At 46.3% G+C, this 19,125-nt stretch overlaps 1 protein-coding gene across 10 annotated transcripts in view; it reads right to left on the bottom strand.

Moving 5' to 3' along the window:
• Positions 1-12,517, bottom strand: part of CEP164 (centrosomal protein 164) — a 70,795-nt gene extending 58,278 nt beyond the window's left edge. For 7 of the 10 annotated variants that reach the window (XM_040258051.1, XM_040258057.1, XM_040258056.1 and 4 more), the window contains exons 1-3: positions 12,410-12,517; positions 4,104-4,206; positions 42-153 (exon numbers count right to left, since the gene is read on the bottom strand). In XM_040258051.1, coding sequence (XP_040113985.1) covers positions 42-153; positions 4,104-4,185 — 194 coding nt within the window. In that variant the 5' untranslated portion in view covers positions 4,186-4,206; positions 12,410-12,517. Of the gene's footprint in view, positions 1-41; positions 154-4,103; positions 4,207-5,879; positions 6,209-8,423; positions 8,547-12,409 lie in introns of all 10 variants that reach the window. The other 3 variants (XM_040258053.1, XM_040258052.1, XM_040258054.1) reach the window with 3 other exon arrangements.
• Positions 12,518-19,125: the final 6,608 nt, after the last annotated feature.

The raw sequence follows: 19,125 nt of genomic DNA, 5'->3' as shown, positions 1-19,125 counted from the left end.
ACACAGGCCAAGCCAGAGGGCCACACCCACGCTGAACTCACCATGGTTTCCACTCCACAGGCAGTGGGGCCACAATGCCCTCCCGCGCCAGCCACATCAGCTGCGGTTCCTTTATGGGATCAATACCAATCTCTCTGGCAAATTCAAGAATTTCTGCAAGGAGGGCCAGGGAGGTGGCAAGGTAAGAGAGGTGGAGGTGGGAGGGGGTGGGTACAAAGAAGGAAAAATCACAATCAGTCTTGGGAGATAATGAGAGAGATATATTGGTCTCTGCCCCTGTTCCAGCTAATATTTGGTCTCTGGCCCCAGTTCCTGACACTGAGCTCCTACATCTTGTGCAATTTCCCGAGTGATGGGAGGGTCTTCCGTTCCAGTGAGGCGACTCTGGGTGGGCTCCTGGGTGCAACCTGGTCACCAGGAAGACCAGTCATGAGTAGAAGCTTGGAACTTTCAGTCTCATTGCCTCCATTCTCTAGGGAGGGGCTATAAAATGAGTTAGTAGGTGATCATACCTACATGATGAAGCCTCCATAAAAATCACTAAACTCGGGTTCAGAGAGCGCCCGACACTTCCATGTGCCAGTAGAGTGTCACATCCCAGCTCCACCAGGACAGGAGCTCCAGCACTTGGGACCCTCTCAGGTCTTGCCCTATGTACCTCTTCATCTGGCTGTTCACTTCTACCCTTTATCCTATCCTTTTTGGGCTTCCCTGGTAGCTCAGGTGTTAAAGAATCCGCCTGCAATGCAGGAGACCCATTTGATTCCTGGGTCAGGAAGATCCACTGGAGAAGAGATAGACTACCCACTCCAGTATTCCTGGGCTTCCCTTGTGGCTCAAATGGTAAAGAATCTGCCTGCAATGCAGGAGACCTGGGTTCAATCCCTGGTTTGGGAAGATCCCCTGAAGAAGGGAAAGGCTATCCACTCTGGTATTCTGGCTTGGGAGAATTCCAGGGACTCTACAGTCCAAGGGGTTGCAAAAAGTCAGACGCAGCTGAGTGACTTTCACTTTGTGGGTCATCTCAGTGGAGGATTTTGGATGCTGACATACCCAGGGACTAGGAAAGGCAAAACGGACCAGCTGAAATGTAGTAGCCAAGGACTGTGTGTTCATTAATTTCACAAATATCTTCTGAGTGCCTTCTATGTGCCAGTCACCATGTGCCAAGACTACAAGAGAAATGGCCTCTGTCCTTATGGAGCTTACATGCTGGTAGAAGAAACAGCCAGTAATGACATAAACAGATAAATATACAAGGAATTAAAGCTTCTGATAAACATAACGAAGGCAGTAAGTGAGGTATGAGACTGAGAATGTCGAGGTAGAGGGGTACTCCTTTAGAATGAGTGGTCCAAAAATCTCTCAGAATGGTGACGCTTAACCAATTCTGTGGGAAACAAAGAAGCCAGGTGTGCAAAACATCGAGAAAAGAGCTCTTAGGCAGAAAGAGCAGGTGCAAAGGGCCTGCCAACACATAGCAGCCTGACCTGTCTGGGGATGGTCAGAAAGGCCATGTGACCAGTAGAGGGAGGGAAAGGCAGGCACTGAGTCAGCCTGGCCAGGAGGCAGGGCCGGGTCATAGAGTCCTGCACATCCCACTAAGGGCACTGTGCTGAGTACAATGCAAGATTATATGGAAGATTATGAAAAGCAGAGCCCTGATAGGATCTGCTTCACACTGCGCGTTCACTCTGGTGCTAAGTGGAGCACAGACTGGAAGCAGAGGAGGCAGACTACGAAACGGCTGCAAGCCCAGGAACAGAAAACGGGGGCTCGAACTCAGGATGTCTGCATGTGACTGAGCAGAAGAGAGGTTTTTTTAATAAAAATCCTGAAAAAAATTTAGATCCCTTTCACAATAGCAAACCAAAAAGAATAAAATATTTAAGAAATAAACTGAGGCGACTTCCCTGATATCAGTGGTTAAAACTCCATACTTTCAAAGCAGGAGATGTGGGTTCAATCCCTGGTTGAGGAACTAAGATCCCACATGCCACATAGCACAGCTCCCCCGCCAAAAAAAAGAAACAAACTGAGCAAGAAGTGTGCAAAATCAAAATGAAGAAAACTTCCAGTTACCCCTGAAGAAAACAAAAAAGATGCAAACGGAAAGGAATAGATGTTCTTTGATAGGAACCCCCAGGTTGACCTGGATGCATAACTTAACTGCAGAGATGGCAATCCTCCGCAGGCTCATTCATAAATTTAACACAATTTTCTCTAATTTTTTTCTACTAACAGTCCCCTAATACACAGCCCTCCCCAGAATGACAGGGTGATTATAAAATCCATGAGGAGATAAAGCAGACAAGATAACCAAGAAAACTTTGAAAAAAGAAGAAGAAAAAGAAGGGCATTTCGGCCTTACTAGACACTGGAAGGCTTATAACCGAGCCTCAGTAATTCAGAGCACAGCTCTGTATGAACAGACAGCCTCAAAGAATAGGAGAGAAAGTAGACCCTCATACACACGCGGCACTCAACCAGTGGGCAAAGGATGAGCTATTCAGTGAACGGTATGGAGACGAACCCGAGGAAAACCTGAGAGCAAGGGAGCTTTTCTAACTATGATCAAAATTCAGGGGCCATATGGGAACTGACTTATAAATTTAACACAAAGATTAAAAATTTCTACATGGCAGGACTCCCCTAGCGATCCTGTGGTTATGACCTCGTGCTTCCGTTGCAGGGGGTGCAGGTTCAGTCCTTGGTTGGGAACTAAGATCCCAGGTGCCAAAGAGTGGCCAAAAAAACAGTTTTTTAATTTAAATTTCTACATGGCAAGCAAACAATAATCCTATGCTATAACAAATCCTATCCTATCCTAATGTGGGATCCACAGATCCAACAGTTCTTCCCCCAAACTGGCTCACAAACCATCTGAACTATAAGCAAAATCTGTGTGTCCAGGTCTGCAACTCAGGAGAAATTCAAAGAAATCTTCACCCATCAAAATAGCCTAGTGTTTCACAGGGAGGGCTCTGGAACTAGAAGACCTGTGTGTGGGTCCTCACTGCCCTGTAGTAAACTGTGTGACTACTGGGAAGTGACTTAACCTTTTGGTGCCTTGGTTTCCTCATCTGTAAAATGGGATAATAATAGTGCCTCAATCATGGAGTTGCTATGAGGGTTGAATAGGAAATAACATGTAAAGTTCTTTTGTAGAGAGATTGGCACATGGTAGCACTCAATAAATTTTGTTGTTATTGTTACTAATAATGCTATTGCTGTTTTAAAAAACACAACCACCTCCTGGTGGCTTAGACTGTAAAGAGTCTGCCTGCAGTGCAGGAGACCCGGGTTCAATCCCTGGGTTGGGAAGATCCCCTGGAGGAGGGCATGGCAACCCACTCCAATATTCTTGCCTGGAAAATTTCAGGACAGAGGAGCCTGGAGGGCTACAGTCCATGGGTTGCAAAGAGCTGGACAGACTGAGCAACTAACACACTTTAAGAAACTGAGTTTCCCCTAGCCTCAGCACATACTGTATCTTATGATATCTTCTTAACCATAACTTCTTGAACTGAACTGGTGGCTCAGATGGTAAAGCGTCTGCCTACAGTGCAGGAGACCTGGGTTCAATCCCTGGGTCAGGAAGATCCTCTGGAGAAGGAAATGGCAACCCACTCCAGTACTCTTTGCCTGGAAAATCCCATGGATGGAGGAGCGTAGTAGGCTACAGTCCATGGGGTCACAAAGAGTCGGACACGACTGAGCGACTTCACTTCACTTCTTAACCATATTTTCATTTAAAATTAATCACTGATCTGACCCGAAGTCACCAAACTTTTTCCATAAAAGACCAAACAGTAAATATTTTAGGCTCTGTGGGCTGTACAGTCTCTCATCACAACGACTCAATACTGCCCCTACAGTGTGAAAGCAGCCATACACAACACATAAACAAGGAAGTGCGGCCGTTTTCTAATAAAACTTTATTTACTAAAGCAAGCTACAGGCCAGGTGAGGCCAGCCCCGGATCTAACCCAAATATACTGAGCAGCCCTGAGCACGTTCCTTCCTCTGCACTAGAAGGACGAAAATTAAATCAGAAACAATTACCCTCACAGAACTATCACAATACCCCCAGGGCCTCTTACCATGCTCGCTGGGGATGTAGTTCTCATCATAGTCTTCCTCCAGAACCAGCTGGTCTCCTATGCGGATGGGTCTGCCGGCCATGATCAGTCTGGGCTCCAACGCCTAGATCCCCCAACCCAAAGAGAAAAATCAGTGCTCTAGCTTAGAAGGGGAGAAGTTGGAGCTGGTCTTGGGGCACCTGGGCAGTCCAGCCCCCGCAGGCCAGCTGGGCCAAATAGGAGGTTTTTCCAGACACTGGGGAGAGTGGAGCAGGGAACCAACAGCTCAGAACTTATAAGCCTTATAGGCTCTGTACCCGGGAAAATTCCTGGAGACACACCTCCCCCAAAGCCTTGCTGAAGACTCCATGGACCACAAAAGTTCTGGAAACCCAACTTTCTCAAGGGTTTGACTTCATACATTTGCCCACAAAAATGAGTAACAACTAACAGTCTACGACCCCTGCTAGAAAACCCTAAACATCAAAATAACTGGCAGCACATGCACCCCCATACACCAATGTCCCCCAGTGTGCGCAGGCTGTCTCAACATGTGGCCCTATTTGCACATTCCTACTGACATTCAGCGAAGCCTTCAGGGGGCTTACAGTCTAGTAGAGGCAGGCACACAGCTTCACCAGAAGTAGCAGGCAGAAGAGAAAAAAAAAATCCTGCTCTTGGGAGTATTAAGGAAGAAGTCACACACTCCCAGTGCGGGGATGAAGGAAGACTTTGTTAAGGAGCTGGGTACAGAAGGCTGACAAGAGTTCTGAGGACAGAGGGAAGAACCCAGGCAGAGGGAACAGCCTTTGAGGCAAGGCATTATGCAGCACCAATGCCAGCGTGCATGGCAGGGACCGCGGGGAAGCCAGGCCCGGTCATGGACGATGCTGAAGGGCCTCGACTCTGCCCTGTAGCAGGGGGGAGTCACTGAGGGCTTTGGTGGGAGAAAGTGACACAGAGCGGCCTTTTTTTTTCCAAGATGAGAACTTTGGCAGGAGTGGCCTGGCTGGATTGGAGAGATTAGAAACTAGTGTCAGGAAAATCACTAAAGAGGCTACTGTCCCCAGGAAAGATGATGAGGGCTTAAACTAGGCCAGAAGCAGTGGGAGTGGAGAAAAAGGGACAGACGCAAGGGATATGTGATGTTAGGTTTAACGTGAGAGAGTCAATTCCTAGGCAGGTTGATAGGAAGCCCGGGGTTCCTGAGGAGGAGAGGGGGGTCTGGGGCTCTCGAAGAGGAGATAGGGGTCTGGAATTCTCGAGGAGGAAGAAAGGACAAACACCTTTTTTTCTCTACATTCCTTAGTCTTAGGCGCCTAAAACACTTTTTTCTTTAAGCCTGGAACTGATGATTACACAACAAACAACTCAGTTTAAACTCTGTAACTAAGAATTATATATCAATGTATCCTGCTTGAGGACAGTTTCTCCTTCCTGAAAACCTCCGGCTAATCCTGTTATCTTAAAATGTAAATTATGGGAGTGGGTCTAGTGGATCTTTACAACCTTGAGACATTCTTCTGATTTATTGTAATAACTAATTTTAAAAAGTATATAACCCCCTTGCATAGACTAGCGGGGGGGGGGGCATTCTCCATCCCCCTTCTGATGTCTATGTCAGAAGCTTTCAAAGTCCCTTTTCACTTCAGTAAAACTCTGCTAGACAAAAGTTCCTGGTCCCTGGTCCCCAAATTAAATCTTTGGAGATCATGAATCCGACACCTGTTCACCTAAGCTATCAACAGGACCAGGATGGAGGCGGGGCGGGGGCAGAAGAGTGGAAAGGAACCCAACCTGAATGCAAGGTTTCTAGCTCAGGGATGGAGCAGTATCACATTCTTCAACTGACAGGCTGATGCGGTTCCACACCTGTTCTCCCTTCGCATCCCTGCTCCTTCAACGACCTCAGGACCCCAGGTCACAGCACTAGCTCCCTGTGGGAGCTCGCACACTGAAGCCTGACAACACCTGGACAAGTCAGCCTGTAGCACGTGCAGACAGCCCTTCAGAGGGCTTCCCCCACTGAGGCAGTGTCAGCCGCAACGCTGTGACCAAACGGAGGAGCCTGGAGGAACTTTCTGACGTCTCCTGCAGCCGCCTCTTCAGAAACGGGCACTATTCACCTGGGGCGCTGAGCATGACACAGCCCTCGCAGCAGGGGAGTGAGCAGAAAGACCTGGTCAACAGAAAGGAGACTGGGATACAGCTCGTGAAGAATGCTCAGGAAACAGCCAGGTCAGTGACTCTGAATCTGCTCCAAGATCCCTGGAAGGGGGCCCCTGATAAACGCAAAGGATCTCTGAAGGACCATTCCGTGGCCCTCACTGCACCCTGGCAGGTGAGAGATGGACATGGGAGGTGTCTTGCGTTAGGACTCACAAAAGATGGTTCCCAGACTTCCCTGGTGGTACAGTGGAGAAGAATCCACCTGCCAATGCCGGGGACACAGGTTCGACCCCCTAGTCTGGCAAGATCCCACATGCCGCGGGGCAACTAAGCCCAAGGGCCACAACCACTGAAGACCACGTGCCCTCTAGCCCGTTCCCTGCAACAGGAGCCACAGCAATGAGAAGCCCACGCACGGCAACTGTAGAGTAGCCCCTGCTCATCACAACGAGAGAAAGGCCAGGTGCAGCAACGAAGACTCAGCGCAGCCAAAAATAGATTAAAATGCCTTTTAAAAAAGATACTTCCCTTTGTCCATCACTGGACCCAACGGAGCCAGCCTTCTGCCACCCCTCATGCCCACCACGACACCTCCAAGCAGTAACTTAGTGCCTCAGGAAGAAAGGCTAAAGAAAGCAGCATTCTTCCCCGCGGTACTTAAGCCCAAGTGAGACACTCTCTCCCTACCCTAAGAACACGTAACACCTGTGGATGTAATGCTTGTAATGCCCCCACACGCACAGTCTGCCATAAGTAGGGCCCCGACGTGGAAAAAAGCAAAGCAGGAAAGTACCAAGAACCGGGGCAGTAGAACGTGGTCCACAGGCTGGTGGCTTAAAGAGATCTCAGAATCTTTAATCCTCTGAGTCAGGGAGGAGAGGGAAAGAAAAGGGGAAAAGATCTCTGGGGGTGGAGGAATCACAATGGCCCGAACATCAGGCTGTACCTTATTCAATTCAACAGGCAGTGATGAATTCTGCACTGCACCAACTAACTCAAGGAATCTGAGAAGTTCTGCCTTTAACAGACTTCCCTATCCCTAGACACGTGCCATCTCCAGAAAGAGGGGGCAGGTAAAATCTTGTCTTCCTGGCAAAATGCCTCATTAGCTACTTACAAAACTGTCTGTGTTTAACTATTTATAAAGTTCGGGAAGAATGTGGAAAATCTAAATTCCTGAATCACTCAAATGTCAAACAAATCTTCTGCTGGAAAAAAAAAATTAAAATGTGGGTGGTCTATTTCCTGGCTTCAGGAAAGAGGTAGGCAAGGCCAGGGCAAAAAGAACAGGAATTGCAGGATTGAGGAAGGTAGTGGAAGAGAAACTATATTCGTTCAATGGCAGCTGGAGATCATTTATTCATTCCAGAAATACTGGGTTGGCCCAAAATGTGTGTTTGGATTTTCCCTTAATATCCTACAGAAAAACCCAAATGAACTTTTTGGCCAATCCAATATTTATTTATTGCTGGGCACTGGAGAGGCAATTAAAAACAGATTCAGCTGCTACTCCCCTGGAACTGGTCTAGTGAGGCAAGGAGACAAACCAGTCATAGGAAAGCGTATAGTTTTAACTGGGGAAGAGCTCTGAAGGAAATGTGCCTGATTTAGACGAAGCCCGTGCTGAGAAGTGAAGAATGAATAGGTAATCACGAGACAAAGAGAGGAGGAAAAGGTGTTCTAACAAAAGCAGCAGCAGGTGCAAAGGGCCTCCAACAGGAAAGAACACTAAGCGAGGAGAAGGGTTGTCGGAGACGATGCTGGGCAGGTGGGTAGCAGCCAGGCCACGCCGAGAACTTGGCCTGGAAGGTCCAGAGAGCTGGAAGTGAGGAAAGGTGTTTCCAGATACACATTTTGAAAGAGGTTACTCCAGGAGCCACTGGAAATACAGACAGGAATGGAGGCCAGGTTGGAAAGAAGAAAATCAGAATAGCTGCAGAGAGATTAGGGAGGAAACCATGAGCTAATCTAGATGAGAGCTGATGATAACCTGGGCGAGAGTGGGTGAGATGAGAGGTCTAAGAAAGCAGCCCTGAGGTCAGCTTCGGCAAACACACGACACGTGTCCTAATGTTTCCCACCAAGCCCGAGACCCCAAGGGACAGCACTGTCAACCTTGGCACCCTCACGAGGCTTCAGGACCATCAACACTGCACTCCGTGCAGCACTTACCAACCAAGCAGATGAAACCTGATGACGTGGGCATGCCACCAAGCCTGGCACTCACTGTGAGCCACAGAGCTCTGGGGGAGGCTCACTCAACTGTCCTCATCCATCTCCTGCCAATCCCAGAACCTAGCAAAAAAAAAAAAAAAAGAATGGCTCATATACCTCCTCCAGGAAGCCCTCCCTGACTAACCTCAGCCTCTCCTGTCAACTTACAACCACTTCAGCACAAAGCACACAGGTTTTCTTGTGTTCACAGGCATATTATTTTCCACATGACCTTTTTCATGGGAATGTGTTCTACTTCTCCTGTTAAACCAAAGACATCTGAGGCCATGCCTCTGCCCCCTTTTGCATTTTGCAACCAAGCCTAAAATAAGCTATGTAAAGGTAGAAGCCCGATCACTGCTCTAAACCACTAACAGACAACCGAGGAATCTCAAAAGCCAGAAGAAAACCCCAAGAGCTTTGGTCCAACTGCCCTTCCCATGCCAAATTTTTCCTCTGTGCTTTGTGTCAGACAGCATTAATGGTGGAAGCACCAGTTCGGGGGCCAGAAACAGACGAATTAAATCCCATCTCCCTTGCTTACCAGCTGTTTGACCTTAGGCAAGGTACTTCCCCTTTCCTAAGCCTCAATAACCTCATGTGCATAACTCATACAGCCATGATAGTCGACTTCACAAGGCTGTCTGAAGATGAAACAATACTTGTACCTAACACAGTCCCTGATACACAAAATATGCTAAATAAATTTAGCAGTGTTACTGATATTACTGCCAATTCCACAGTTGGATCATTCTTAACTAGTAAACGGTCTCTCTCACCTTAAGCCAAAATCTGTTTCTAAGAAACTTCCTCCCATTTGTCGTGTTCCACCCTCTGGACCCACAGAGAGCACCCAAGGCGTCTCTACTCCAAGTCAAGTTTTCCCAGCTCCCTTCCCTTCAGCACATGCCATTGGTTCCCAGTCTCCCCACGTCGTGGTTACCTTCCCATGCATGTGGTCTAATTTAACAGGCAAAGCCAAAAAGTTCTGCACACCTGCATACTCACCAAGCACACACATGCATATGCATACTTAGGGTTCCCCGAGTATCATTTCTTCCACCCTGCTTGAACAATTATAAGGAAAGTTCACTACCAGAAAAGAGAAGAGTTACTGGAGAAGGCACTGGGGAGAACGCTGAAGCCATTAGAGTTGATTAGGTAGTGGTAATGAGCACAGGCTTGGGAGCATTCTTGGCTTTGAATCCCGGCTCTATCACTTACCACCTGGGCAAGTTGCCTCAGTTTCCTCACCTGTAAAACGGGGATAACAACAACGTCTATCCAGAAGGGTTATGAGGACTAAGTGACTCAATACATGTAAAATACTCAAAACATAGTAAAATGTCAATAAATGTTAGTTGTTATTGTTGTTCAGTCAGTAAGTCGTGTCTGACTCTTTGCAACCCTGTGAACTGCGGCATGCCAGGCTGCCCTGTCCTTCCCCACCTCCTGGAGTTTGCTCAGACTCACATCCATTGAGTCGGTGACGCCATCTAACCATCTCACCATTCACTTATTTAAAGGGCATAGTCTATATTGCTCCAGAGGACAGATCCAGCACTGGGGAGTATAAATTAAGGCCATTCAGACATCCAATAACCACTTATTGATTGACTGATCAGGCACTGTGCTGTCAGGGCTACAAAGCTGGTAACACGTCAGCTCAAGCTAGCTGTGAAGCCAAATATGTAAACACACGATTATGCAGTGTGTTAGGTGCATTAAGGGAAGTAACAGAAAATACAACAGGACACAAAGGCAAGGGCGACCTATCCTACTTTGGGAGATCAGGAAAAACACTGCCGAGGACCATCGAGATGGCTTTTGAAAGTTAAGCAGGAGCTCATCAGGATGAGGGAGTAAGGTTATCTGGAGACAAAAGACACAGCTTGTACAAAGGCAAAGAGGCAGAAGAGAGTATGTGGCAGGTGCAGAGAATTAATGAAGACAACAAAAGCTTATATTCACTGAATACTTTCTATGTTCCAAGAACTGTACTAGTGCTGTGTATACATCATCTCACCACATCCTCTCTGCTAAATAGAGATTTTTATAATCTCTTATTTTTCAAAAAAGTAATCTGAGGATAAGCAAATTTAAAAAAACTTTAACTTGCTCAAGGTTTCACAGCTAGTAAGTGGCACAGCAGAACACGCATGCATCCATGTCTATCTGACTCCAAAGTCTTGAGCTCTTAAAAAAACACCCTTTTAGACCTAGTTATTACCCCCATTTTACAGATGAAGGAACTGAGGCAACTTGCCCAGCTGGTAAATGGCAGGGCTGGGATTCAAAGCCAAAGATGTTCCCAAATCTGTGCTCATTTGTTGTTTTTGTTTAGTCACTAAGTCGTGTCCGACTGTTTTGTGACCCCATAGACTGTAGCCCGCCAGGTTCCCCTCTCCATGGTATTTCCCAGGCAAGAAAACTGGAGTGGGTTGCCATTTCCTTTTCCAGAGAATCTTCCAGACCCAGGGATCAAACCCACGTCTCCTACGTCAGCAGACAGATTCTTTACCACTGAGGTACTAGGGAAGCCTCTGTGCTTATCACCACTGCATAATCAACTCTACTGTCTTCCATGTTTTCCTCAGGGCCTTCTCCAGGAAATATCTTTTTCGGTGGTGAACTTTCTTTATAATAGTTCAAGCAAGGTTACCAGAGCACAAGGGACAATGGCAGGAGAAAGACGTACAATGGAAGGCAAGGGACACATGATAAATGGCTTGGGAGGACTGTGGCTGCATCTTGACATAACAAGGAGCCATCACAGGGTTTCACAAAGGAGACCGGCCTGATCAGATCTGCAGTTTAGAGAGAGGATTCTGACAGCTGTGTAAAACTAATTGGAGACGGGCAAGAACAGAAGCAGAGAAAGCACTTAGAAAGTTATCCTGAAAACACAGGCAAGAAATGATAAATGAAGTCAGTAGCTGTGAGAATGAAAAGGGCCAGACTCTAGGTGTTGTAGGAGGCAGAATAATAATACCTGATGTCTGCAGTAAGTGAGGGAGAAACAAGAGGACAATCAGCACTTAGGCCAGTATATTGTGATCATCTGTTCACTGCTATGCCTTGCCCAATAGCCCCACCTAGCATACGGCCTAGATATAGGAAATGTCCCACAAATGTTTGCAGCATATTCTAGATGAATGAATTACAAGTGCAGATGTGGCTGAGTGAGTGAAGGGGTGAGGTCCTTCACTGAGACAGGAGCTACAAAGGAGGAACAGATCCGAGGGACCAGGAAGGCTGGGTCAGCATTCAGCTGGGGATGATCAGTAAGCAAGTGGACCTCAAGAAAAAAGGTCTGATGGGAGCCAATTGGGGAGTAACCGTTAAATAGGTGGTAACTGAAACTCTGGGTGAAATAGCCCCAAGACGGAATGTGGTGGGTAGAAAGGAGGGGCTTTGCGAAGGCTGATGGGGGCGGGGGCGAGGAAACCAGAGAGAAAGGAGTCGTAGAAGGCAAGTGAGGAGGGCAGTTCCAGAGGGAGAAGGTGGATTTTTTAATTAATGCAAGGAAAGAAAAAAGCAAAAAACTTACTATCTTCCCCAGCTGACCAAAAGACGGCAGAAGGTTGGGCCTGCCCGGATTCGGACATGGGGGAAGCTTCCCCAAGAGAGAAGTACTCAAGCAGGGTTTAGAAGGCCTGCCTTACACAAAAATTGTGAACAGGACAAACCAGCTGGAGGCCCCGCCAGCTGACACTCGTGGCCCAGGGCCCGCTCTCACTGCCCCGCCAGCACTCCAGCCCAGGCCCTTCCGCCACTCGGATTTTGGATACAGCCGCACTGATCAGGCCGCTCCATCCTCACTTCTTCCTTCAGTTCCCGCCCACACTCGTGCACATCCCGCTGGGTGGCACACGAATGTGCCTCGATTCTCCCGCTTCCCTCCGTTCCCCGCCACCCAACCTCTCCCTCGAGGGCGTCCTCACCTGGCCCCCACCCGGGGAGGCCCAGGGCGCTAGCTCCCGGCTCTACGCGGCTTCCCCAGCACCACCCCGGCTCCCGCTTCCAGGGACGCCGGGGTGTTGCCCTGCAGCGGCCAACAACCACTTCCGGAAAGGGTACCAGCCTAGCAACTAAGGGTACCGCCTCTACCTGGAGTCAATAGGTCGCTGAATGAGAGCCTAGCATCAGATTGGTTAAAGGTCCCGTCGAATCACGGCGGCGTTCTGCACGTTTCCCGTTGTATGATGGGAGATGTAGGCCAATATAGTAGATGGGGTTCCGCGTGAGTTTAAAAGAGGATTCTGAATTTAGACATAAGGGGAATTTCTTCCTGAGCAGGAAAGGATCATTCACAGTATCGACAATAACGTGGATTAACTAAGGTAATTTTTTGTCATCATTTTTAGTATAATTAACATCAGGTGAATAATACACTGGTCCTCAATAATCAACCTACAGGCTTTAATAAACAAGACTCTCACGTGCTACTCATGAATTAAGAGACCACTACCCATCTTTCGGAGAAGGCAATGGCACCCCACTCCAGTACTCTTGCCTGGAAAATCCCATGGATGGAGGAGCCTGGTGGGCTGCAGTCCATGGGGTCGCTAAGAGTCGGACAAGACTGAGCGACTTCACTTTCACTTTTCACTTTCATGCATTGGAGAGGAAATGGCAACCCACTCCAGTATTCTTGCCTGGACAATCCCAGGGACGGGGGAGCCTGGTGGGCTGCTGTCGATGGGGTCGCACAGAGTCGGACATGACTGAAGCGACTTAGCAGCAGCAACCCATCTTTTTACTGGAGCTCAGGGCTCAGTTTGCATGTCTGCAAGAAGAGGATAATAATATCTGTCTTAACTATTTAAAATAGTCTGTTTAAGACGAAGTAACATAATGTGTAGCCCCTCCACACACCCTGTCTAGCAGAAGGGTTACTACTAATATAATTTCAAAGGCCTTAGTTTTGTTTTCACAAGGGCACATCTTCTTTTCTCTTACATGTCCTTAACCTCCTGAGGAAGTTTAGGACAAGCCCAGCGCTGGCCACTACATCAATGGTGTAGGGAAAGAACAATTGGCCAGGTAGCGGTGGTCAGGCTCTCTCGTCCCACTCCACTCATGTCCTACAGCTGAGGTCACGTGTGGCACTGTGAGCGCCCACCCGGCACATTATGGTGCGCTTGCTTGGCTGTCCTATATAAGCACCGCCTGAAAAGCTCCTGTGGGTGAGTTGAGTTCTTGCTGCTGAATCAGCCATTAGAGAGTAAAGCATGTCTGCCTTGCCACTGTGAATAAAGAATGTCTGCGGTTCCTATGGCTCCTTATATCTTCTTTCAGCTTTGTCTTGGCTACCCTGGGTTCAATGATCAGCAAGACAAATGGGAAAACCAGGGAGCAAAAAAAGTGAAGTGACTTGTTTGCTGAGAAAGATGGATCACCTGGAGCAAATCCTCACAGCCTTCCTAGAGGAGATGCATCTGGCTCTTGTCAAGCCCAGAATCTAGTCCCAGCACCACTCTGGGCCTGATCCCAGAAAGAGGAACTCAGACCAGTGTTCCTGTGGATACCAAAGCAGGTATCCAGAATGTATTCCTCGTGTTTAACTTCAAGTCTTTCCTGTGGCAGTCCTGCCTATACTCCTTTTTTTCCTGACTGTAGATGACAGATCATGGCTCCCTCTTCTTCTCCACACTCCTTAAAAGTCTCACAACCACTGAAGCCCCCTCTAGAGCCCAGTGCCCTGCAACAAGAGAAGTCGCCACAATGAGAAGCCCCTATACACAAATAGAGAATAGCCTCTGCTCACTGAAATTAGAGAAGGCCTGAGCACTGCAATGAAGACCCAGCACAGTCCAAAAAATAAGTCTCATAGGCCAAGGGACGGACTGGTAAGAGATTCTGAGAACTCACCAGTTCATCCACCATGGTCCTTGCACAAAACTGGGGTTCAATAAATTATTCATAGATTTGGTCCCTCCATCCAAGAACTCACAATTAATCTAGCTGACATTAATTGCCATCAAAATTCTTAACTTTTATTCCTTAGCTTGTGTCACTTGCTCTCTCATGGGGAAAGCTAATAAAATAAGGGTTACTACAGAATTAATGAGGTTACCCCACACAGATAAGCAATTTGCATTCTATCAGGTTTCCCTGTAGATTTGTACTCAGAAATGCAAACTAATTTCTAAATGCCCTTAGGCAAACACAATTAACAAAGCAAGTCTTTGGGGGAAAATAACAAAAATGACACATCAATTGATATGCCAGTACAGTAAGTCCCCTACATATGAATGAGTTCTGAGAGCCCATTTGTAAGCCCAATTTGTTCTAAAGTCCAACAAAATTAGCCTAGGTACCTAACTAACACAATCAGCTGTATAGTACTGTAATATAGTATTGTAATGGGTTTATAATACTTTTCACACAAATAATATGCACATAAAAAGACAAAAAATAAAACATTTTTAGTGTCATCGCACCTTGAAAAAGTACAGTAGTAAAATACAACAGCTGGCATATAGGAGCAGGCATCGAGTGAACTTCAGCAAGAGTTACTGACTGGAGGAGAGACAGAGGTGGGAGGTGGTAGAGCTAAAGGATCATCAGCAATAGGAGACAGAGGGCAAGCTGCAATTTGATTCACACCTGACACTGATGGCCCAGGTTCTGGTTCCTTGCTGAACTCAATTCTATCCACTCTCTTGAAAAACAGTCCAGTAATGTCTAGGTAGTGGTTGTTCAGTCACTCAGTCGTGTCCGACTTTTTGCGGCCCCACGGACTGCAGCTCACCAGGTTTCCCTGTCCTTCACCATCTCCCACAGTTCACTCAAACTCATGTCCATGGAGTCGGTGATGCCATCCAACCATCTCATCCTCTGTCATCCCCCTCTCCTCCCGCCTTCAATCTTTCCCAGCATCGGGGTCTTTTCTAATGAGTTGGCTCTTCACACCAGGTGGCCAGAGTATTGGAGCTTCAGCTTCAGCATCAGTCCTTCCAGTGAATATTCAGGGTTGATTTCCTTTAGGATTGACTGGTTTGATCTCCCTGCTGTCCAAGGGACTCTCAAGAGTCTTTTCCAACACCACAGTTCGAAAGCATCAATTCTTTGGTGCTTAGCCTTCTTTATGGTCCAACTCCCTGATGTTCAAGCTGGTTTTAGAAAAGGCAGAGGAACAGAGATCAAATTGCCAACATCCACTGGATCATCGAAAAAGCAAGAGAGTTCCAGAAAAACATCTATTTCTGCTTTATGGACTATGCCAAAGACTTTGACTGTGTGGATCACAATCAACTGTGGAAAATTCTGAAAGAGATGGGAATACTAGACCACCTGACCTGCCTCGAGAAATCTGTATGCAGATCAGGAAGCAATGGTTAGAACTGGACATGGAACAACAGACTGGTTCCAAATAGGAAAAGGAGTACGTCAAGGCTGTATATTGTCACCCTGCTTATTTAACTTCTATGTAGAGTACATCATGAGAAATGCTGGACTGGAAGAAACACAGGCTGGAATCAAGATTGCCAGGAGAAATATCAATAACCTCAGATATGCAGATGACACCACCCTTATGGCAGAAAGTGAAGAGGAACTAAAAAGCCTCTTGATGAAAGTGAAAGAGGAGAGCGAAAAAGTTGGCTTAAAGCTCAACATTCAGAAAACGAAGATCATGGCATCCGGTCCCATCACTTCATGGGAAATAGACGGGGAAACAGTGGAAACAGTGTCACACTTTATTTTGGGGGGCTCCAAAATCATTGCAGATGGTGACTGCAGCCATGAAATTAAAAGACGCTTACTCCTTGGAAGAAAAGTTATGACCAACCTAGATAGCATATTCAAAAGCAGAGACATTACTTTGCCGACTAAGGTCCGTCTAGTCAAGGCTATGGTTTTTCCAGTGGTCATGTATGGATGTGAGAGTCGGACTGTGAAGAAGGCTGAGCGCCGAAGAATTGATGCTTTTGAACTGTGGTGTTGGAGAAGACTCTTGAGAGTCCCTTGGACTGCAAGGAGATCCAACCAGTCCATTCTGAAGGAGATCAGCCCTGGGATTTCTTCGGAAGGAATGATGCTGAAGCTGAAACTCCAGTATTTTGGCCACCTCATGCGAAGAGTTGACTCACTGGAAAAGACTCTGATGCTGGGAAGGATTGGGGGCAGGAGGAGAAGGGGACGACAGAGGATGAGATGGCTGGATGGCATCATCGACTCGATGGACGTGAGTCTGAGTGAACTCTGGGAGATGGTGATGGACAGGGAGGCCTGGTGTGCTGCGATTCATGGGGTCGCAAAGAGTTGGACACGACTGAGCAACTGAACTGAACTCACATCTGTACATGACTACTGGAAAAACCATAGGTTTGACCATACAGTCCTTTGTCGGCAAAGTAATGTCTCTGCTTTTTAATACACTGTCTAGGTTTGTTGTAGCTTTTCTTCCGAGCAGCAAGCATCTGGGTAGTAGCTCTTTTTTTTTCTCTCATCACAGATAACATGGTGGCACTGGATTGCATTCTGAATGACTGCTATAAACTTTGTGTACCATTCTGCATTTAGATCTGGTGCCTCAAAAACCAAGTGCCTCCTCAAAGAAACAAACTTCTCTTACCATTTCCTGTGTCACAAATCTCTTTGGTTCTTCTTCTTCCTCTTGTCTCTCCTCCTGGCCTCCAGTTCCATCAGGTCTTCACATTCTCATCTTTGTAAATTCACAACTTGGAGGTTCACATGTAGGGGACTTACTATAATATATCCAATGAGTGAGGAAGCAAAACAGAATTTCACACATTGTAAATTATCCTTTGCAGTCAGGAATGAACATTTAGGAGTGATTTTTTTTTTTAATAGATGGGGGAGAAAAAAAAAATTATTCTCAAGTGTTATGCCACACTCCCAAGTCAGAAACTCCACTGTTAGAACTTTTTCTTCTCTTTTCATACTGTTTATTGTAATATAGAGAAAACCATCTTTATAATAAGAAAAACATTCAATCCTACCTTTTTCTTTTCAAAAAGTATGTAGAGAGGTGAAAAGTTTCCTCTACACTTTTGATCCACCTTACTTAAAGTTGCAAGCTGGGGGGACGTCCCTGGTGGCCTAGTGGCTAAGATTCCATCCTCCCAGTGCAGGAAGCTTGGGTTCAACCCCTTGTCAGGGAACTAGATCCCAGATACTCCTACCAAAGATCCTGCCTGCTGCAACTAAGATGGTGACACCAAATAAATAAATATTTTTTTAAAGAAATAAGTAACATGACAAACTGGAGACTTCCCTGGTGATCCAGTGGTTAAGACTCCATGCTTCCACTGTTGGGGGTGTGGGTTCAATCCCTGGTCAAGGAAGTAAGATCCTGCATGCTGAGGGGCCAACAAATAAAGTAATAACCTTAAAAAAAAATTTCAAACTGCCTCTCCATCTTCCTTCCCTGCTTTATCTTCAAAGCACATATCACCATCTGAAATACTATAATTTTTATTTCTTGTCTGTCTTCCTACCTTAGAATGCATAAGCCACATGAGCATAGGGATTCTGTCCATTTTATTTATTGTGTCCACAGTGCCTAAAACAGTGCTTAGCATATAGTAGGCATTAAACAAATTTGCTGAATGAACGAGTGAGCAAAAAAGGAAGGAGAGAATCCCACACTTCAGACAGAGGAAACTACTGTTGACATTTCAGTCCTCACCTTTGCTGAAGACATTTTAATATCTATGCAGAGTTAATTTATGTGCAAACATGTATATGCACATGTGCATACATTCTAATTTTTACAGAAATGAGATCAAAGATACATATTATTCTACAATGTCAAACAACTGAACATGTCATAAACATATTCCAGGGTGAGCTCATAGAAGTTACTCCACTCCTTATAATGGTTATATAAGATTCCATTGATTCAATGTCTCATGTCCCTACTGATAATCATTTTTTTGCTTCCAAAGTTTTGATGTTGTACATAAGGCTGAAATACTGTTGGATTTTTGTTGGATAGGATTCTAGAAGTGACACTGCTCAGAGTTCACACTTTTTATGTTTTTACGAACATTGCCAAATTTCTCTCTAAAAATGGAGTAATTTACAGCCCAACCAATACCTTCACCAACATCAAATATTACCAATGTGAGAGGCAAAAAAGAATTAATGATGATGGTATCTAAATTTATTTTGTGTGCTTTTACTATTAATGAAGCTGAACTTTTTTTCATATGTTTAGTGGCCATCTGAATTTCTTCTATCAAATATCTGTTCACATTCTTTGTTCATTTTTCCCAAGTTGTTGGGGTTTTATAGATTTGTAGAAGCTCTGTATATTACAGACATTTATGCTTTGTCTCTTTATTGTGTGACCAATACACTGTGTGACCAGGGATCAAACCCATGCTCCTGTGATTGCTAGCCGGGGTGATTTCCCTGGCGGCTCAGTCAGTAAAGAGTCTTCCTGCAATGCGGGAGACCTGGGTTCGATCCCTGGGTCAGGGAAGATCCCCTGAAGGAAATGGCAACCCACTGCAGTATTCTTGCCTGGAGAGTCCCATGGACAGAGGAGCTTGGTGGGCTATACAGTCCATGGTGTCACAAAGACACGGACACCACTGAGTGACTTTCTCTTTCACCCTTTGTCTCTTTATTGTGTGACAAATACATTGCGTGACCAGGGATCAAACCCATTGCCCCTGTAGTGGAA

The sequence above is a fragment of the Oryx dammah genome, unplaced genomic scaffold (genome assembly GCF_014754425.2).
Source record: "Oryx dammah isolate SB20612 unplaced genomic scaffold, SCBI_Odam_1.1 HiC_scaffold_17, whole genome shotgun sequence".
Lineage (NCBI taxonomy): Eukaryota > Metazoa > Chordata > Mammalia > Artiodactyla > Bovidae > Oryx > Oryx dammah.
Note: the sequence above shows the minus strand (reverse complement) of the source record. Positions and strands in the feature narration are given on the sequence as shown.